We start from the raw sequence: 23,008 nt of genomic DNA, 5'->3' as shown, positions 1-23,008 counted from the left end.
CCTAATTACTCAGTGTTTAGTACCTCCAGAGGTCAGACTGATACAGTGTGGCCCACAGCCTTCACCATAAATCACATTGTAAGTATAACCATCTGGTATGGCCTGAGGCCTCAGGTATACAAAGACACTTTTATGAGGTGTGATATTCCAGGGGCTTAGAGGGTATTCCCCAAGAGCTGCACAAGGGCCAGTCCTTACTTTGGAATGTGCAGAGTTTGAACATCCCAAGCCTGCTTAGCCTTTATCTGCACAGACCATAATGGAATTTTAGGAATCAATGATAGAAAGATCTTGGGAAAATCCCCAAGCATTTGACAACTAAATAATACATTTTTTTTTAGTTTTTTTATTTCAGTTCAATTTAATTAACATATATTGTATTATGAGCTTCAGAGGTAGAATTCAGTGATTCATCAGTTGCCTACAATACCCAGTGCTCCTTACATCAGGTGCCCTCCTTAATGCTCATCACCCAATTACCCCATCCCCCTACCCACCTCCCCATCCAGCAACCCTCAATTTGTTCCCTATAGTTAAGAGTCTCTTACGGTTTGTCTCCCTCTCTTTTTTTTGGTCTTATTTTATTTCTCCTTCCCTTCCCTTATGTTCATCTGTTTTGTTTCTTAAATTCCACACATGAGTGAGGTCATATGATAATTGTCTTTCTCTGACTTATTTTGCTTAGCATAATACTGTCTAGCTCCATCCACATCATTGCAAATGCCAAAATTTCATTCTTTTTGATGGCTGAGTAATATTCCTGTGTGTGTGTGTGTGTGTGTGTGTGTGTGTGTGTGTGCGTGTGTGTGTGTGTATGTGGATAAAGAAGATGTGGTATGCATACATACATATTTATCCATACCTCTGTCGATGGACATCTGTACTCTTTCTGTATTTTGGCTATTGTGGACATTGCTGCCATGTGCCCCTTCTTTTCACTACATCTGTATCTTTGGGGTAAATACCCAGTAGTCCAATTTCTGGGTCGTAGGGTAGCTCTATGTTTAACTTTTTGAGGAACCTCCATACTGTTTTCCAGAGTAGCTTTACCAGTTTGCATTCCCACCTACAATGTAGGAGGGTTCCCCTTTCTCCGCATCCTCACCAACATCTTTTGTTTCCTGACTTGTTAATTTTAGCCATTCTGACTAGTGTGAAGTGGTATCTCATTGTGGTTTTGATTTGGATTTCCCTGATGCCAAGTGATGTTGAATATTTTTTTATGTGTCTGTTGGGCATTTGTGTCTTCTTTGCAGAAATGTCTGTTCATGTCTTCTGCCCATTTCTTGACTGGATTTTTTAAAAAAGATTTTATTTATTTATTTGAGAGAGAGGGAGCACAAGTGGGTGAAGGAGAAGCAGACTCCCCACTTAGCAGGGAGCCTGACATGGGGCTCAATCCCAGGACCCTGAGATCATGATCTGAGCTGAAGGCAGTCACTTAACTGACTGAGCCAACCAGGTGCCCCTTGATTTTTTTGTTTTTTGGGTGTTGAGTTTGATGAGTTCTTTATAGATCTTGGGTACTAGCCCTTTATCTGATAAGACATTTGCAAATATCTTCTCCCATTCCATAGGTTGCCTTTTAGTTTTATTGACTGTTTCCTTTGCTGTGCAAAAGCTTTTTATCTTGATGAAGTCCCAATAGTTCATTTTTGCTTTTGTTTCTTTTGCCTTTGGAGACGTGTCTAGCAAGAAGTTGCTGTGGCTGAGGTCAAAGAGATTGTTGTCTGTGTTCTCTTCTAGGATTTTGATGGATTCCTGTTTTAGGTCTTTCATCCTGGATTTACATTTAGGTCTTTCATCCATTTTGAGTTTATTTTTGTGTGTGGTGTAAGAAAGTGGTCCAGTTTCATTCTTCTGCATGTGGCTGTCCAATTTTCCCAACACCATTTGTTGAAGAGACTGTCTTTTTTCCATTGGATATTCTTTTCCTGCTTTGTTGAAGCTTAGTTGACCATAGAGTTGAGGGTCCATTTCTGGGTTCCATATTCTGTTCCGTTGATCTATGTGTCTGTTTTTGTGCCAGTACCATACTGTCTTGATGATTACAGCTTTGTAATACAGCTTGAAGTCCAGAATTGTGATGCCTCCAGCTTTGGTTTTCTTTTTCAAAATTCCTTTGGCTATTTGGGGTCATGAATGAAAGAGGAGAAAAAAAATCATAAATAATAATACATTTCTAGAGAAGAAATCAAAAGTTAAATTAGTATTGTGAACTGAATGAAAATAAAAATGACATATCAATATTTGTAGGATATTGCCAAAGCAGTACTTAGGGAGGAATTTATGACTAAATGCCTATATTAGGAAAGAAACAAGGTCTTAGATTTATACTTTAACATCCACCTTAAGAAATTAGAAAAGGAAGAGTAAATCAAATCCAGTGTATGCAGAAGAAAGGAAATAATGCAAATTAGAGCAGAAATAAATGAAATAGAAAACAGGAAAACAATGGAGAAAAATTGGTAAAACCAAAATCAATGAAATAAAAAAAATCTTTATTGAGAGTTTCAATAAAACTGATAAACCATTAACCAGACTGTTCAGGATAAAAAGAACACAAGTTGCCTAAATCAGGATGAGACGGGTGCCATCATTAGAAATTCTATAGATATTAAAGGGATCAGGGAATATTATAAAAAACACTGTGTCAATAAACTTGACAACTCAGAAGAAATGGATAAAATACTTGAAAGATATAAACTATCAAAACTCACTTAAGAAGAAAGAGATAATCCGAACAGCCGTATATCAAAGACATTGAATTTATAGTTAAAGAGCTTCCCACAAAGAAAACTCTAAGTCCAGATGGCTTTCCTGGTAAATTCTACCCAAAACGTAAGAACAAAATAACAATTCCCCACCAACTCCTCCTGAAAATTGAAGAGGAGGGAATATTTCTCAAGTCATTTTATGAAGTTAGCATTTACACAAATACCAATACCGTTACAGGAAAACTACAAATAGTTGATGAACTATTTGTTCATCACATAGATCAAAAACATTTTAAGCAAAAATTTAACAAATCAAATCTGACAATATAAAAAAGAATAACACATCATGGTCAGTGGAGTTTATCTCAGGAAAGAAAGTTTGTTTTACTATTTGAAAATCAGTCAATGTAATTCACCAGATTAAAAAACTAAAAGAGAAAAAGCTGCACAATTATCTCAGTGGACAAAGAAAAAGGATTTGAGAAAATCCAGCATGCGTTCTTGATATAAACTCATAGCCAAATGGGTGTAGAAGAGCTCTTCCTTGACCTGATAAAGGGCATCTGTGAAACACTTAGAGTTAACATCAAACCTAATGGTGAAAGACTGAGTGCTTTCTTCCTAAACAGGAATGAGATAAGGATGTCTGCCCTCACCACTACATTCAACAGTCTGCTGGAGGTTCTTGTATAATAAGGCATAAGGTGGTACATAGAAATAAAAGGCATCCGGATTAGAAAGGATGAAGCAAACCTGCCTGTATTTGCAAACAGCATGATTGTCTGTGTAGAAATTCTGAGGGAATCCACAAAAACGGTGGTAGAACTAATAGGTAAATTTAGCAAGATTACAGAATTCAAGATCAGTATTCAGTAATCTATTGTATTTTTTTAAGGATTTTTTTATTTATTTTGGGGGGGAGGGGCAGAAGGAGAGGGAAAGAGAATCTCCAGCAGACTCCCCGCTGAGCGAGGAGACCAGCATGGGGCTTGATCCCATGGCCCCAAAATCATGAGCTAAGCCGAAATCAAGCGTTGGACACAACCTACTGAGCCACCCAGGTGCCCCCAAAATCTATAGCAATGAACAAAAGGAAATTAAAATTAAAACAATACCATTTACAACAGCACAGTAAATATGAAATACTTAAGGGTAAATCTGAGAAAAGGTTTGCAAGGCATGTACAGTGAAAACTACAAATCATTGTCAAGAGATGCTAAAGACCTACATAAATGAAGAAACACGTTGTGATCATGGGTCAGAAAACTCATATGGTTAAGATGCCAGTTCTCCCCAAATTGATCTATAAATTCAACATAATTTCAATCAAAATCCCAGCCAACTTAAAAATATATATATTGACAGGCAGATTTTATATGGAAATGTAAAAGACTAAGATTAACCAAGAAAACTGATAAAAGAGAACACAATTGGAACACTAACACTACTTTCAAGATTTATAAAGGTATGGGAGTCAAGACAGGGTGATACCGGCATAAATATAGACAAATGGCTCATTGGCACAGCACAGACTGTCCAGGAAAGATTGTACCCATCTGATTTTTCACAAAAGTGCAAAGGCAAATCTTTGATAAGTGGTACCAGCATACTTGGCTATCTATCTGTAAAGAAGTAAACGTCAGTCTCTACCTTGCAACATGTACAAAGATTATCTTCAAGTGGATCATAGACCTAGATGTAAAACCTAACCCTATAAAAGTTTTACAAGAACATATAAGGAAAAAAAAACCTTTGTAGCCTCAGGCTGGGCAAAGATTTCTTAGATACGAAGCCCAAAGCACAATTTAGAGGAGAAAATATTGATAAATTTGATTTCATCAAAATTCAAGATTTCTAATCTTCAAAAGACCTGTTAAGAGAATGACAAAACTTCATAGCTGAAAGAAAATATTAGCAAATCACATATCTGATAGAAAACTTGTATTCACAATACATAAAGAACTCTCAAAACTCAGTAATAAGAAAACAAACAACCCAATAAAAATGGATAAAAGATTTTACTAGACATTTCACCAAAAAAGATACATGGATAACAAATAAGCACATGAAAGGATGGTCAGTATCATTAGTCATTATGGAAACGCCCATCAAAACCATGAGATAAGCACTTCACCCCCATTAGGATGGCTATGATAAAAACAGACAGCAATGAGTGTTGGGCAGCATGTGGAGAAACTGGAACCCCCTGCCCCCCCGCCCCCGCACTGTAATTTGCTGGTGGGAATAGTAAGATGGTATTGCCACTTTGGAAAACAGCTTGGTATTTCTTAAATAGTTAAAAATAAATGTATTATCTGACCCAATAATTCCACTTCTAAGTATATACCCATTAAAAGAGAATTAAAAACATATATCCACACAAAAAATCACGCATGTTCATGGCAGCATTATTAATAGTGGCCAAAAAGTGGCAACAATCCAAACGTCCATTAGTGGCAAATGGGGAGATAAAATGCAGTCTATCCATACAGGAATCCAAAGAAATGGAGTATTGCTATAATTTGGATGCGCATTGAAAACGTGCTAAGTGAAAGAAGCTAGACACAAAAGGCCACATATTCTGTGATTCTGTGTTTATGAAATGTCCAGAGAAGGTAAATCTATGGAAATAGAAAGCAAATTAGTGGTTGCGAAGCAGGGGGTGGGAATAGGGATTGACTTCTTTGGGGGCAGAAAGGATCATTTGGGGATGATGGAAATGGTCTCCAACTGCACCGTGTTGATGGTTACACAGCTCTGGGTTTATTAAAAGTTGTGAGGGGTGTGCTCAGAGCAGGGGGCCTGAAGAAATGGCCCCTCTGTTTACAACACACCCAAAAGGAATCTGGGTTCATTGTGACAAGGGGCACAAAACTTGTGGCCTTCCTATGTACAAATACCCTACATGTGTCACAAAATAAAAATAAAATCGAGGTTGTTGAATTGTACTTAAACTAGTGAATTGTATGGCATATAAATTATCCCTCAATAGAGCTATTTAAAATAAAATGGTGGGGGCGCCTGGGTGGCTCAGTCATTAAGCGTCTGCCTTCCGCTCAGGTCATGATCCCAGGGTCCTAGGATTGAGCCCTGCATCGGGCTCCCTGCTCTGTGGGAAGCCTGCTTCTCCCTCTCCCACTCCCCCTCTTGTGTTCCCTCCCTCGCTGTGTCTCTCTCTGTCAAATAAATAAATAAAATCTTTAAAAATAAATAAAAAATAAAAATAAAATGGTGTATAGTAATCAGGACAGCATAATATTGGGGAAAGAATAGACAAAGAAATGAATGGAACAGAACAGAGAGGCCAGGAATATACCCATTCAACTATAGTCAACTGATTTTTGACAAAGGTGCAAAGGCAATTCAGTGGGGGAAAAGATAATTTCTCCAACAAATGGTGCTGGGCACAACTGGATATCCGTATCCAAAAGACAAAAATCTAGACACAAACCTTAGACCTTTCACAAATGTTAACTCAGAATGGATTGTAGCCCTAAGTGTAAAATGCAAAATTATAAAACTTCTAGAAGATAACACAGAAGAAAATCTAGGTGACCTTGGGTTTGGCAGTGGGGTTTTATATACCACACCAAGATCATTGTCCATGAAAGAAAAAAATGATAGTGTAGACTGTATTAAAACCAAAAACTCTCATTCTGTGAAAGACACTGTTCAGAGAATGAAAAGGCAAGTCATAGGCTGGAAGGAAATATTTGCAAATATCTGATAAATGACTTGTATCCAAAATATACAAAGAACTCTTAATCAGCAGTAAGAAAACAAACAACCCAATTGAAAGAAAGGGCCAAAGATCTGACCAGATGCTTCACCAAAGAAAATATACTAATGGAAAATAATCACCAGAAAAGATGCTCAGCATCATATGTCTTTAGAGAACTACAAATTACAACAACAAGGAGACAGTACTATACACCTATTAGAATGACTAAAATTGGGGCGCCTGGGTGGCTCAGCTGGTTAAGTGTCTGCCTTTGGCTCAGGTCATGATCTCGGGGTCTCCTGGGATCAAGCCCCACGTCGGGCTTCCTGCTTCGCAGGGAGTCTGCTTCTCCCTCTTCCTCTGCCCCTCTCCCCCTCCCCCCCTCGTGCTCTATCTCTCACTCATGCTGTACCTCAAATAAATAAATAAAATCTTAAAAAAAAAGAATGACTAAAATCCAAAAAACTGATAACACCAAATGCTGACAAGGATGCTGAGCAACAGTAAGTCTCATTCATTGCTGGTGAGAATGCAAAATGGTGCAGCCACTCTGGAAGACAGTTTGGTGGTTTCTTACAAAGCTAAATAGAATATTGTTTCAAAGCATATTTATTTAGCTGTTTCTTACAGAGTCTCACTCCTGGTATTTACCCATTTGAATTGAAGACTATGCTCACACGATAACCTGCAGGTGAATGTTTATAGCCGCTTTCTTCATAATTGCCACAACTTGGAATCAACCAAGTTGCCTTTCAATGGATTAATGGATAAATGGAATATTATGTAGGGACGGAAAGAAGTGATCAGGCCACAAAAAGACTGGAGAGACCTTAAATGCTAAGTGAAAGGAGTGAAAGAAGCCAGTCTAAAAAGGCTGCATACTGCATGATTGCAACTGTGTGGCATTCTGGACAAGTTAAGACCATAAAGACAGTGAAGAGATGAGTGGTGGCCAGGGGTGCAGGAGGAGCCGGGTAGGGATGAATAGGTGGGGCATGAGACATTTTTAGGGCAGTGAATTTCTCTGTCTGGTGCTGTAATGGTGGATGCATGACATTATGAATTTGTTAAAACTACAGAACACCATGAACCCTAATGTGGTTTAACTATGGACTGTAGTTAATAAAAAATAAGATTAAATAAATACAAAAAAAGCATCATGATGCAACACTGCAAAAATGTTTTGCTTTGTTATATGCCAATTTTACCTCCATAACAGGTAAATTTGTTAAAAAAATAATAAAATCTTTGAGCCATACCTTCTGTGACAGACCAGTAACCTCTGAGCTCCCAGGCACACGGTCTGCAATTGTTGGCTCCTTGTGAATAGAAGTGATTTCTCTTCCTTCCCGTTCTGTAGAACCATTTCTCATGGCTTTTTACAGCCTGGAGGGATAATCGCTGTTTGATGAGAGCAGCTTGGAAGAAGCCATTCTGGAAATGATGACGCATGAAACTCTGGGTCATTTGCTGATGCTTAGTGTGTCTGGGGCCCAGTCCCGAGTGGCGTTTGCTCTGAAAGTCAGCAACTAAGTGGATGGGTGTTTGGCAGGCTGGACACCTGAGTTCTGAGTCCTGTTGTGTCGTTAACTGGCTGCCAGGTTTGGGGGCAAATCACTTACTTTACCGTGGCCCATCTCAGCTTCTTTGTACAATGAGTGGGTTTTCTGGGGGAATTTCTCTGGCTTCTTCCAGTTCCAGACCCCATTTCTGTCAATATCAAACCCTCTCCCACACTTTTGCCTGGAGTGGAATGTGTGTCTTGTGTGTATACATGTGTCCCAGGGCACTTGGCACAGCAGGGGCCCTCTCGTGTGGGGCTCCAGACGCCATCCCCGCAGTGTGCCCTCTCTCCGCCCCAGGTTGTGGGTAGAGACCTGGGGCCTGGGCCTGGCTTGCTCCGGGCTAGTGGCCCAGGGCAGGCCCAGAGGTTGGTGGCAGCCAGGCACCAGCCGCTCCTCCCAGCGCTGTTGTTCTTTCAGCCCTTTGTGCTTTCATACATCCCAGCCCCGAATTCTCTCTTGGCAAAGAGGATCTCCTCCATCTCCAAAGAAATGCCCACAAAGCAGTTCTGGTATTTTCTTAGCCCACAACTGAGTCGTGGTCTGTAGTGCTATTGTGATTCCAAAACTCTAAGCCTCCAAGTTAGAAGATTTTCCTAGTAACTGAGACCCCAAAAGCATTTAACTTTTTTTTTTTTTATGTTGAATTAGTTAAGTGGACATTTTGGGATAGAAGATATCTTCAGCTAGTATTATTCCGGTGAGCCTAGCTTTGCTTACTTTGAGGATCTTGGGACATAGTTGACTAAGAAGCTCCGTGAGGTCTGAATGGGGTCATGGTGAAGTACCTGATCAGATTCTCAACCTGGATATCAAGGTCAAATGTCCTTAATGAGGGAGGGTAAAGGGCAAGAGAATCTGCTTCTTTTGACAATTTGTGATATCCTGGGACCGTCTTCAATATTGAAAAATTAAGCTCCATGAAAAACAACTCAGCCAGGTTTTGTATGTTTGATTTTTTTAGGACTTTGTTTAGAGAAGCTGCCTGTTTCCTCTTCTACCAGTAACCTCCACGTGGACCGGGAACAGGATGTTATCACCTGTTATGAGAAAGCAGGGGACATTGCGCTCCTGTACCTCCAAGAGATAGAAAGGGTAAGTGAGTACCATGTGTTTCTTCCAGTTGATAATTTTTAAAAATTTCAAATCAGACTGTAGAGAACTGTGGTCAGCCTCTGGAAAACCTTCAACATCTGCCTCTGGGTGCAAAGCTTTACTCCTATTCTTCAGTGCAAAGGAGATGGTGGTGATTGCGGCACCTTGTGAAGAGTGTTTGGGAAGCATTTTCACATCCTCAGAGCAGAAATGACAGTGTGCCCCGAAGCTGGTTAGTCATTCATGTTCTCCTACGCACAATGGGGTGAGCTGCATTTGTACTTGCATGGATGAGATGCCAACAGAATGTACATCTGGGGCTTGGGAGACTTTACCTCAGTCATTATGCAAAAGGTCTGCTGGGGACTCCCAGCTGACCTTTGTGGAGCGGGTGTGCATCCCCTGAGACCATCTGGGATGGCTTACTCCCAGCAGTCAGTGGTGGCCTGTGGTGGGTAATGAAACCAGCAGCTGACAAGCGGGGGGGGGCCCCGAGCAGAGCCAGAGGGAGCAGGAGGCCCTGAACTCACACCCTCAGGCAGAGGAGGTTGGAGGCTCGTCTGTTCTGAACTTGTCTCTTCAGAAGGATCACTGCTCTTTACTGTTCCTTCATCTCAGCCTCAATTTTACCATCTGTGAAAAGAGCAGAATAGTTTCTACTCCGTGGAGTTCTGGTGGGGATTATAAAAGATCATGTAAATAAAGGGACTTAGCTCAGATGCAGAAACATTGGATTCTTGGTAAATGTCACTTATTTTTTTACTAATAACAACGGGTTCTGACCATCTCTGCTCCTAGCAGAGTTTCCTGGCATTCTCACCAAGGCCCGACACTGAGATGTCCCCCCCTTTACACCCAGAGACATGTCCTGTGAGATTATTTAAAATGATGAGAAATCCTGTGAGACTTTGAAAATGACCCAAGTCTTGTTTCCCATCAGTTTGGGGGGTTCTCTGTTTCCCTAAGGATCAGAATGGTTAGCTTTGTTCTGTTGTCAGTGCATAGACTGAAGTCATTTTTTTCCGCAAGTCTTCTCATAGTGGGTTGGTGTGTGTGACGAGGATCAGAATTGCTCTATAAGGGGCGGGCAGCGCAGGTGAGAGCCACAGAGAGGAGTAGGGGAGGATGATGGGACCAGCTTTGGACTTGGCCAACACCAGCATGGGTTCTAAATCACAGGTCATGATGTCTGGGAACTCAGGAAGATACTTGACCATCTTGCCAAAATGTCCTATCAGAAGGCTGTTATGAGAAAGGAATTTTTTGGTTATTCAGAGTTCTTGGTATGATCTTTAGAGAAATGATCATGCAGCCTGCTTTTAAAATCCACACGGTCTTCACTGTGTGCCTCCTTGATATCCAGTGCTTGGAAGTGGAGAAGTCGGTTTAGTGCAGCCAAGCTGTTCCTGTTGACCCCACAGCCCTTTTGCCACGTAGGGGCCCTTGCTTTGCACCTTACTCTCCCAACAGTTGTTGCAGCCCTGTCATCTTGGGGCTGCCTTCTCCTGGCGGAGAGGAGGTGCGTCTGTTACACGTGTCTTTAATGACCTGGGGATTGGCAGATCTGGATGTACTTCCTGTTGTGTTCGTATATAATCACCTGTTCACTGTTGGGTTCTCTGGCCAGACCATCAAGGAGACTTGTATAATCATAGGAATTTTTTTTTTAAAGATTTATTTATTTATTTTGGAGAGAGAGAGAGAGAGAACATGAGCAGGATGGACAGAGGGAGAGGGAGAGAGAGAATCTCAAGCAGACTCCACGCTAAGCACAGAGCCCCATGTGCAGCTCTGTCTCACAACTCTGAGGTCATGACCTGAGTGGAAATCGGAAGTTGGATGCTTAACCGACTATGCCACCCAGGTGCCCCTTATCATAGGATTTTTTTTTTTTAAAGATTTTATTCATTTATTTGAGAGAGAGAGAGAGAATGAGAGAGAGAGAAAGAACATGAGATGGGGGGAGGGTCAGAGGGAGAAGCAGACTCCCCACCGAGCAGGGAGCCCGATGCAGGACTCGATCCTGGGACTCCAGGATCATGACCTGAGCTGAAGGCAGCTGCTCAACCAACTGAGCCACCCAGGCGCCCCCTTTTCATAGGATTTAAAAGAGATTTTTGGGTGTGGTTTTGGGGAGGCAGTGGTCAGAGGATGTCAGATTTGAAGATGAAATGGAGGCCCAGTCAAGGAGGACACATAGAAGTTAGGACCAAAGCTAGGACTAGAAGTCTTCCGACACCTAGTTCAGGACCCACTCGTGTCATTATCCCAGGCCGCCACACACAAGTGCACAACTGTGTCATTTCCCACACCCTCACCTACAGAAAGCGCTCTATAAGAATTGGGCCAAGCAAGCCATAGCTCTTGGTAGCATGGGGAAGCTGCCTCAGCCTTGGGTGCCTCTTAGGGGTCATAGATGATTTTCACATTTCTGGCTCCGATTTTCCAACGTGAGTTTTCCTTTATGGGAAACCACTTCAGGCCTCCCCAGGTCCAGCAAGCTGGGATATTAGTGCTGGGAGAGACTGAATGAAACAAATAGCTGTTTTGACTGTAGTAAGAGCTCAAGAAGCCATTTGTTGATTGATGGGAAGCCTAAGGGAAAAATGACCTTCCCTAAGTGACTGCTGGGCTTGGTGGATGTTCGAGGTCTTCATGAGGCAAGATGGGATGCTGTGCAGAAGATACCTGCTTGGCCTTTTTTTAAAATTTTGAACTTAAAATGACTTTTAAGGATTATGCTAAATTAAAAACAGAAATGTTAGGGAAATAGAATCTGAAAGAAGTAACAGCCTGGCATAAGCCTAGGTATATAGTGCTTTGTTTTTCTGGGTAGGCAAGCCTTGTAAGTAGAAAATCCCACACACTCTGTTCCTCTGTTGGTTCTGCTGGGCACAGGCCATTGCTCAGTGGTTTCCCTCCATTTCCCAGCCATTCCATGGTGAAGAAGCTTCTGTTGGCCAGGACCTTTTGGCATTTTATTTATTAGTGTTGGTTCTTAACTTCATTCACTAGCAAGAAAAAATTGGGGAAGAATTTTTGAGGACAGATTGGAGTGTCATGGTCAATATTTTCTCATGACCTGAAGCCGCTAAATCATGTTTCTGAGGCAGCCCTATTCTCTGAATAGTGGAGATGTTTGATGATAGATTTGTTTGCTACCTAAAGAGCAATAACTCTCCAGAAAGGGGCGACCTTGGCTGCCCCTCAAGGCAGCTAACTTAAGCCGTGAGAGGCAGCAGAGCGCAGTGGTGAAGCGATGGCTGGTGTTGGGATCCTGGATTTGCCACCTTTTAGCTGTGGGACTTTGGGCAAGTTACTCAGCCTCTCTGTGCCACCTCAGGACCCTCATCTGTAAAACAGCAATAATGACTGCTCTAAGGCTATGGTGAGGATAGAGTGGCTTAACTCATGTGCTTCCTGGTATGTGGTTAGCAACAGTTAAATGTTAGCTTTGTGGTCATGTTCTGTACCTGTATCACCTGGCCGTGCACTCTCTCCTCATCTTAGAAGATTTCAGATAGTTAGAGAAAAATCTGGAATATTATAAACATGCTGTTTCATTAAAAATGTTAAATAATTTTTAACAATATTTACAGAGTCATTTTTCTCAGGAGAACTTGGTCTTCCTTCTCTTGTGCAGAAGCTAATGGGACAGCATCTTGCCCCCCTGCTATCCTATCTGGGTTCTGGACTTCTGTTTACCCCTGACTGTTCGACTCTGGTCCAGTCGTGTATTTCTGTGTGCTTTGGCGTTCCATTTTCATGGTGGGGCTGATACTGCCTGATTTGTCCAGGGCTAGAGAACCAGTGAGCCACCAGTGTTTTCCACCTGCTACAGGAAATTTCCATGTGTTCTTGTCCCGCTCCCGCCACCCCTGTCCAAAGGTGGAGGCGGGGCCAAAGAAAATTTGAATACATGAAAGCAGGGCGATTAAGTATTTGTTTAGTGTTGTCCTTGTTATATTAGGGTTAGAGAGCCATCTAATTTTCTCTGCTAGTTTGTTCTCTGAAGGGGAATAAAAGATACTTCTAAAATTGTGCATACACAGTGATTTAATCAACAAATTGAACTAGAACAGAGAGGATTAGAGGTGACAGAGGCCGTCCTTGATTTGTTTGTCTTCAGATGGTGGCATCATGCCAATGGTAAATAAAGTTACCTGCCCCACAAGGAGCTTCTTGTGGTGCCATGGTAGGAATAAAGATGACTTCACTTTTGAATATCATAATATGAGCCCTGCCTTTGGCAAATGAAATCATCCTGTCTCTGTCCTTTGCAGGCAGCAGCCAACCAGCTGGTTATGGCTTTCTTGAGCAGATGCCGTGCCAGGCTGGAACTTTACCTTCTGCCGACAGTTCACTTCTTCATACCCTATTTTAGAAAAGAAGTGAATGCTAAATTATGGGCTACCCATTGACTTCTGATGGGCAGTTTTTGGCCTAAAGTTTTGAGGCGAAACAACTGGTCCCTAAATACTCCGGACCCCACCTGGAATTCCTCTGTTCATCAGGGAGGATGGCGAGCAAGACCGGGCCCTGACCTTCTTTCCCCCTTGATGTGGGGGGACTTGCAGCCACAGAGCTGGATTAGATTAAGGTGCATCTTGAATTCAAACGAGACGTCCCAGGAGAAGTGCTCAGTGCTGCTGACGGCAAAGGCAGGGTGTGACCCTGGGGGTCCATGTGGCCATGCTTTGGCCTTCAAAATGTGAGACAATAAAGACAGAGATTCTTCCTTCCCGTCCCCTTTCCATCCCCTCCTTCTGCACTCGAGCCAAAGCAGCAGGGACCCGGTTCATAGCTTAATAAACTGCTTCCTTAAAGAAATGTCAGGACACCGACCAGCCAGTAAATGTGCTCTGACTCCGGGCGGGTCCTCTGACTGGGGTGGGAGGCCACACACACTTAAAACTCAGAAAAGTCTGGAAACCAGAAAAGAACAGTAGCTTATTTTAATTGTCATATATTCTCAGTCTTTGCCCTCATAATTATATAGCATTAAAGAGTTTTGTATCTATTTTTTTTTCACTCAGCATTATGTCAACACTTGAAAATGTTTTCATGGAGATAGAATATTTCATCACGTGGACGGCCTCTATGATAGAATTAACTTATTATTGGGTCTGACCTGTTGTAAATCAGGCTGCGATGCCTGCCGTCTTCCTTAGCTCTGCCCTTGATTTCATTGTTTCCCAAGGGCAAATTCCCACAAGGGGAGAGATTTGGGGCATTCTCATTATCTACATATTGTGTCCATTTGCTTTCTACAAGTCATGCTACTGTCTTTGCCCTTTGGCACTGGAGGAGAATAGTGTTTGCTTTGCACTCTTGCCTGGAGTTGCTATTGTGTAAAAGTTATTTTGCTGGTTTGCTAGGCGACAGTGATTCCTTGCTTGCAGTTTTGGTTTGCCTTTCTTTGTCAGTCAGGGTGAAATGTTTTCCTTCTATTCGCTTACGGGTTATGTTTCATTTCTTTTTGAATTACAGCATTATTGAGATATAATTCACATACCATACCATTCACCCATTTAAAGTATACAATTCAGTACTTTTTAATATATTTAGAGTTGTACAGCTATCACCAATATTTAATTCCAGAACATTTTTGTTGCCCCACAAAGAAACCCTGTACCCACTAGCACTCCCCATTTACCTCTGATCTCCCCCAGGCTGTGCAGATTTGTATGTTCTAGACATTTCATACAAATGAAACCATACATCATGTGGTCTTTTGACTGGCTTCTTCAGCATGTCCCAGTGCTTCGTTTCTTTGTACTGACAAATAATATGCCATTTTATGGATATGCTACATTGGGTTTATCCATTCATCATTTATCATTTGGATTCCTTCCACTTTTTGGCTATACTTTCAGGGATCATTTCTATAGTTCGTCACTTTTTGGCTATTATAATAACGCGTCTACAAATGTTCATATACAAGATTCTGTATGGGCAGTGCTTTCAGTTTTCTTGGGTATATACCTAGTAGTGGAATTGCTGGGTCCTATGGTAACTTTATGTTATATTCCTTTCTTGTCTGTTTGTATTTTCTGTCCAGTTTTTGGATGAAGTCTTTTTCTGATTATTTGAATAAAGTCTATATCATAACTATGTTAACTCTTTAATCATATTTGCTCTGAATATTTTATCAGTCAGTAAATTTCCATTTTTAAGTTGCTCATACATTTTAAATCTGTATATAGTTGAGACTAATTTTTTTATGACATTTATTTCATTGTTTTAAAGCTGAAATATTGGAATAGATTCCCGCTAGGATTTAAAAATTTTTTAATCCTTTTCCATAGTTTCAAAAACAACTTTTAATTTCCAAATCTTCTTGGGATTTATTTTGTTGTGTGATATTAGATATGACTCTAAATGAATGTTTTTCTCAAATTTCACTGCCACTTTAAGATGATCTTATCTCTTTTTCACATTTGCTGTCATATATTTTAAGTCATTCAATAAAATTTTAGATACAACAGTAATTTCTGGCTTTCCTGTTTTGTTCTGCTAATCTTATATTGTACCAATATGACACTATTCAATAAGTACTTCTTTATGATGGGTTTCAACATCTCAAAGGATTAGTTAACTACGTATTACTTGTATTTTTCAGAATATCCCTTGTTCTTTTCTGATGATACTTCTAGATCAATTTTAGAATAAGTTTGTTGAGTTCTAGAAAAATCCTGTTGGGACTGGTTGGATTTTTATGAACCCAACACATAATTTGGAGAATTATATTTAGTCTTCACTCATCTGTGACCACAATATCTCTTTCCATTTTCTTAGACCTTTTGTTTCACAGATTTTAGTAGGTTTATTTTACTCCCAGATTTTTCTATTTGTATTGCTTTGTGAATAGGATCATTATTTTTTAAATTATATTTTCACATATAGCAAATGCTTTTAATTTTTTAAATCACTTACACAAACATTTGCTGAGTGCTTTTTTTTTATTCAGAGAGAGAGAGTGAGAGCACAAGCAGGGTGAGGATCAGAGATAGGGAGAGGCAGACTCCCTGCTGAGCAGGGAGCCCCATGTAGGGCTGGATCCCAGGACCCTGGGATCATGACCTGAGCTGAAGGCAGACCCTTAAACGACTGAGCCACCCAGGCTCCCCTATTGAGTGCTGTCTGCACAGTGTTTGACACCAGGAGCACTGGAATGAATAAGCCACAGAGCCTGTCCTCAGGAAACATACGATCTAACGGGGACCCAGGTCCATAACCAGTGTGGGCAGTGCTTTGGTGGGGAATACTCAGAGGACTCTGCAAGCCCAGAGAAGTGTCTTGGTGGATCAGCCTGGTAGTTCAGGGATGGTTCCTGAAAGAGAGGACACCTGAGCTGAATTCTGAAGTCCGACAAGGGTGGCAACATAGGAATATTAGCCACAATACTGAATTCTATAAAAATAGAGTTGATTCTTTTCATTTTTCTAAGAATACGAATATATGGCAGAGGAATGATTTTTGTTGTTGTTCCTTCCTGTCTAATATTTTCCATTTTATCTCTCTCACACCCTATCTCCAGATTCTTTTTTCCTATCTCCAGATTTTCTAAAACAATGTTAAAAAATAAAAGTGGTAGAAAAATGTCCTTATTTTGTTCCTACTTGAAGGTAACTCTTTAATATATCTCCATTAAGGATTATAATGCTTATATGCTCTTTAAGTTGCCACTTACAATTCCTAACAATCATGTCAGGTACATATTATTATCCCCATTACACAGATGAGGACAGTGAAGGTCTGAGAGTTTGAAGGAATTGTCCTAAGTCCACAAGTGGTGAGGAGTATCAGAACCTGACGCTGAACCTGGGTCTTTTGACCTAAAGTCTTTGGCCTCTGTCCCCTTACTGTCATGCTTCCTTAGTCACTAGGTGTATGCTTTTGCCAAAGCAGGATACACTTGTTAAGGATGCTTGTTGGCAGTCCTCTTGCAGGGAAGTGTTTATCCTCAGAACAAGTGGTGGCTTCGACACTGCCAAACAATGCTCCTGCCCGGGCCCATGTGTTAGAGGCTCTTCGTGAAGAAGGGATGAAATCCAAGATGCTTAGACTTAAGGGTAAACCCTGAGCTGAGCTGTTCTCTCTGCCTCTCCCCTTGTGTCTTTCCCATTCTTCCAGTGTATAACCTAAAGCCTCATCCTGGCGGCTCTGACCTCTTGTCTTTTGGACTTTGTTCTGCAAGCAAAGGCAGAGTGATGGGACAAAGGGGAAGGAGCTGGACTGCAGAGTCAGGTGGACCTGAGTTTCAGCACCAACTCTAACACTTAGCTGTGCAGTTTGGGCAACTCACCCAGTGGAACAAAGCCTCGCTTCCTCCTTCAGTGAAGAGAAGATAGTAGTGTGTATCTCAGTGGCTTTTTGTGGGGGAATAAATGAGAGAGCCTCTGTGCCTACATAGTGCCTAGTGCATAGTAGGTTACTTTCTTATTGCTTTTTTTCCTGCATTTCTGATTGGTCTTGCAAATTCATTCATTCATTATGTACTTCATTCATTTATGATGTATATTGAATGCTTAACCCTGCACCAAACATTGCAGTAGACATTGAACATATTAGTAAATTAAATAGATGTGGCCCGGACTTTGTGGACGTTTCAGCACCACAGAGGGAGACAGCCAATAATCAAGGGGGGAAAAAAAAAAAAGAAAACACTGGTAAACGCAATGAAGGAAGAGGACAGGCTACTGTGAGAGGGAATAATAGAGGCAGACCTGTGTGATGTTGGGTGGCCAGAGAAGGCCCTTCCAACAAGGTGACGGATCAAGTTGACACCTGAAGGATGAGAAAGATCACAAGGGTAACATGACCCAGATTGTGCTATGGAAAGTTATTCAGACTGCTTGTGGAAAGTGGGAAGAAGAAAAAGAGCAAGAGATGACATGGAGACTCCATTTAGGAGACTGTTGTGGAAATCTCACAGGAAGGGATGGTAGCTTCCATGAAGGTAATGGTTGTAGAAATGGAGAGAGGTACAGACATATTTGAGAAATAATTAGGGACATGGTAATAGATTAGAGTGTCAGGGTGTCAAGCCTCACACCCCCACCCCCTCCCCAGGGTCTGATTTGGGCAGCTGGGTGGATGTTATTTATTAAGATGGGATAACTAGAGAATTATGTTTTGGGGTGAACCTGAGCTTTTAGGAGCTTTAATCATGCTCAGAGTTTTCCTGGGGGTGGAAATTTAGGTGGTTCTTGTCCCCAGAAGACATTCTAGGAGCTAGGAGGGAGATGCCCAGAAAGGGCCCCTTGAGGATAAGCCTCATCCTTGAGCTCTAGGTATATATAGACCCTGCCTCAGACCGAGGCTGGACCAGGAAAATCCAAGAATTTCTCTGTCCCACCACCAGCCATGTAACAAACACAGCAGCACGTAACAAGTAACGATAGACTACTGCTGGGAAAGGGGCATGACATGGAGAGAAATCCCCTCTGTAGCCCAAGCATACAGGGACTGCTGAAAATAGGTTAGAACAGAAACACTGAGAAAAAGCCTCTGGCATCCCAGGTCCCAGAGTGAGCACAAGTTGGTAGCCTACTACTTGAGGAATTTGAAGTCTGTGGTGCATTGGAGGTAATTATAGAAACAACAAAACCCAGCCCAACTTCAACTACTGACTAGATTGACTCAGTCCCCCACATCTGTTGCCCATTTTCAGGTATAAATATTATTTACCTCAGTCTGTTTCTCTACACACGATCTTCAGTGTTGAATTTAAAAATACGAGATGTACACAAATGCACATACAAATAGGAATAAGCAAACTCTTGTGAAGAGCAATAAACAAAACCAAACCCAGAAGTGACCCAGGTGTTGGAGCTATCAGACAGGAGCTTAAAAATATCAATGAATAATATGTTGGAGGATATTGTGGAAAAAGTATACAACATACATAAAGAGACGGGAATTTCAGCAGATAGATAGAAACTATAAAAAGGTAAAATTGAAATGCGAGAAATAATAAAACATGATATAAGAGATGAAGAGATTTTTTTTAAAGATTTTATTTTGGGGGCACCTGGGTGGCTCAGTCAGTTAAGCGTCCCACTCCTGGTTTTGGCTCAGGTCATGTTCTCATGGGTCGTGGGATTAATCCCCATGTTGGGCTGCATGCTCAGCGGGGAGTCTGCTTGAAGATTCTCTTCTTCTGCCCCTTCCTCCACTCACATGCGTGTGCTCTCTCTCTGTCTCGAAAATAAATAAATAAATCTTTTTTAAAAAGGGTTTTATTTTTAAGTAATCTCTACCCCCCAACATGGGACTCAAACTTACAACCCCAAGATCAAGAGTCATGTGCTCTCCAGGTGCCCCAAGTTGAATCAATTTTTTGATGGTTTATCAGAATACTGGGCACGGGTAAAAAAATATCTTTCAGTTGAAGATAGGTTAATAGAGATGATTCAAACAGAAATACAAAAAGAAAAAAAAAGTGGGGAAAAGCCAAATCAGAACATCCAAGAAATACAGAAAAAATACTTATTTGGTGTCCCAAAAGGAGAAGAGAGAGAAACAGAAACAGAAGAAATGTTTGAAGAGAAAAAATGGCTGAGAGTTTTTCAAAATTACTGAAACACAACAAACCACATATCCAAGAATCTCAGAGGACCCCAAGCAGGATAAACAGAAACATACACTTAGACATATTGCAGTTAAACTATTGAATATCAAAGACAGAATCTTGAAGGAAGCCAGAGAAAAAGAAACTTTAAATACAGAAGAATAAAACTAATAGTTACAACAGATTTGTCATTAGAAACTATGCAAGTTAGAAGGCATCAGAGAGGGGCGCCTGGGTGGCTCAGTGTTAAGCGTCTGCCTTCGGCTCAGGTCATGATCCCAGGGTCCTGGGATCAAGCCCTGCATCAGGCTCCCAGCTCCATGGGAAGCCTGCTTCTCCTTCTCCCACTCCCCCTGCTTGTGTTCCCTCTCTCGCTGTATCTCTCTCTGTCAAATAAATAAATAAAATCTTTAATAAAAAAAAAAAAGAAGGGCGCCTGGGTGGCTCAGTTGGTTAAGCGACTGCCTTCAGCTCAGGTCATGATCCTGGAGTCCCGGGATCGAGTCCCGCATGGGGCTCCTTGCTCAGCAGGGAGTCTGCTTCTCCCTCTGACCCTCTTCCCTCTTGTGCTCTCTGTCTCTCATTCTCTCTCTCTCAAATAAATAAATAAAATCTTTAAAAAAAAAAAAAAGAAGAAGACATCAAAGAGATGCCTTTAAAGTACTGGATGAAAAATTTCAAAACACCTTTGAAGAAAGAAGACAAAGACTTTGTATTTTATAGGACAAACAAAAGTTAAAAGAATGCAACAGACCTGCATAACAAGAAATGTTAAAGAAGTTTAAGCAGAAGAAAATAAAGATACATACAGTGAAATGAAGATCGTCATAAATGGTGACAATGAGCATACATATAAAAGACTTTTTTCTATTTTTGATTTTTAAAAAATATAATTGACCACCTAAAGCAACAATAACATTGTATTGTGGGATATATAACATAGGAGTAAGATGCAAGACAACCATAGCACAGAAGATGGGGGAAGAAATGTAAGCATACTGTTATAAAGTGTTTATACTATATACGAATTGGTGTATTTTGTTTGAACATAGACTGTGATAAGCCAAAGAGCTACACTGTATACCGTTTGGCAGCCAAGAGGTGGGGAGGGTGGCGGGGCGGGGCATGGGTGGATGGACAGATAGACAAACATAATTAACCACTCATTAGTGGAAATGAAATGGAATCTTCAATCCAAAAAAGCAGAATGAGAGAAAAAAGGAACAAAGAACAAATGGGAAAATAAAAAACAACAAGCAAGATGATTCCAGTCATGCCAATAGTTATATTAAATGTAAATGGTCTGAACAATTAAAAGGAAGAAATTTTCAGATTGGATAAAAATGCAAGTCCTAATATATGCTATCTCTAAGAAAGCCATTTAAAATTAATATATAGGTAGGCAAAAAGTAAAATTATATACCATGTAAACAATAATCAAAACAAAGCTAGGGTGACTATTACATCAGAGAGTAGAATTTAGAATAAGGAATGTTTACAGGTGATAAAGGGAGATGTTACGTAACCAAGGGGTCGATTAATCAACAAGACATTGTAATTCTAAAAGTGTATGTAGCTAATAATAGAGCTTCTAATTGTCTAAAACAAAATATATAGAAGAATTTGTAACATTAAATATATATTAGAAAGGAAAAAAAATTCAAATCAGTGGTCTAAATTTCCAATTCAAGAAACTAGAAAAAGAACAAATTAAAGCCAAAGCAAGCAAAAGGGAGGAATAATAAAGATCAGAACAAACATCAATGAAATAGAAAAGAGATAAACAGAGAAAATCAGTGAAACTAAAATGGATTCTTTTAAAAGATCCATAAAATTTGTAAACTATTAACAAGGTTGAACAAGAATAAAAGAGAGAAGAAACAAATTACCAACACCCAAGAAGAGGAGGCAGTACGATAGATTCATAAACGTTAAAAGGCTGCAAGGGAAGGGGCACCTGGCTGGCTCAGTCAGTGGAGCCTGTGACTCTTGATCTTGGGGTTGTGAGTTTGAGCCCCATGTTGGGTGTAGGGATTACTTAAAAAATAAGGTGGTAAGGGAAAATTATGACCAACTTTATGCCAGTAAATGTGATCACTTAAAAAAAAAAAAAAGATTCCCTGAAAGACACAAACTACTGAAGTTCACTCAAGAAGAAGGAGATAACCCAAATATTCTTGTGTCTAGTAAAGAAATTGAATTTGTAGTTAAAAACCTTCCCAGAAAGAAAACTACAGGTCAAGTTGACTTTATTGGTGAATTCTACCAAACATTAAAGGAAGAAATGATAGCAATACTATAAAAACTTCCAGAATACAAAAGAGGAGGAAAACATTCCCTAACTCATTTTATGAGACTAATATCTCTTATGAATATAGATGCAAATATCCACAACAAAATACCAGCAAACTGAGTCCAACAACATATAGAAAGGATTATATACCATGACTGAGCAGGATTCATTTCAGGAATGCAAGTTGACTCAACATGTGAAAATCAATTAATGTAATATATCAGTAGAATAAAAGACAAAATCCACATGATAATGGTAATTTCACGAGATGTAGAGAAAGCATTTGACAAAACCCAACACTGTTTTGTGATAGGAATAGAAGTTCACACCTTCAACCTGATAGAAGGCACATATGAAAAACCCACATCTAAAATATATATAATGGTGAAAGACTGAATTTCCCCCCCTAAGATCAGGATTAAGACAAGGATGTCTGCTCTCACTACTTCTATTGTATTGTAGTAGAAGTTCTAGCAATACAATTAGGCAAGATAAAGAAATAAAAGCCATCTAGGTTGAAAAGGGAGAAGTAAGACTATCTCAGTTTGCAGATGACATGATCTTGTATACAGAAGATCCTAAGGAATTCACACATACAGACCCTATTTTAACTAGTAAGTGATTTCAGCAAGGTTATAGAATATAAGGTCAATATAAAAACTGCACTTTTATTTCTCTACACTAACAATCTGAGAATGAAATTATGAAAACAATTCCATTTATAATAGCATGAAAAGATGAAAATATACCTCTCTGATATGAGGAATTCTTAATCTCAGGAAACAAACTGAGGGTTGCTGGAGTGGTGGGGATTGGGAGGGATGGGGTGGCTGGGTGATAGACACTGGGGAGGGTATGTGCTATGGTGAGCGCTGTGAAGTGTGCAAGACTGTTGAATCACAGATCTGTACCTCTGAAACAAATAATATATGTTAAAAAAAAGATGAAAATACATGGGAATAATAGAAAGAGGTACAAATCTTAAACCCTGAAAACTACAAATCACTGTTGAAAGAAATTAAAGAAAACCTAAATAAATGGGAA

The 23,008-nt window shown here is 40.4% G+C and overlaps 1 protein-coding gene and 1 non-coding gene across 11 annotated transcripts in view; both read left to right on the top strand.

The window, feature by feature from the left end:
* Positions 1-23,008, top strand: part of TTC7B (tetratricopeptide repeat domain 7B) — a 248,922-nt gene that overhangs the window by 55,640 nt on the left and 170,274 nt on the right. For all 10 annotated transcript variants that reach the window (XM_073895744.1, XM_073895745.1, XM_025869471.2 and 7 more), the window contains one exon: positions 8,965-9,095. In XM_073895744.1, the coding sequence (XP_073751845.1) occupies positions 8,965-9,095 (131 nt within the window). The remainder of the gene's footprint in view (positions 1-8,964; positions 9,096-23,008) is intronic.
* Positions 5,497-5,626, top strand: LOC112822884 (small nucleolar RNA SNORA11). The gene has a single exon (XR_003207865.1). It is a non-coding gene; the product is annotated as a small nucleolar RNA SNORA11 (small nucleolar RNA).

Source organism: Callorhinus ursinus, unplaced genomic scaffold (genome assembly GCF_003265705.2).
Source record: "Callorhinus ursinus isolate GAN/ISIS: 27379988/994484 unplaced genomic scaffold, GSC_fseal_2.0 scaffold8, whole genome shotgun sequence".
Classification (NCBI taxonomy): Eukaryota; Metazoa; Chordata; class Mammalia; order Carnivora; family Otariidae; genus Callorhinus; species Callorhinus ursinus.
Note: the sequence above shows the minus strand (reverse complement) of the source record. Positions and strands in the feature narration are given on the sequence as shown.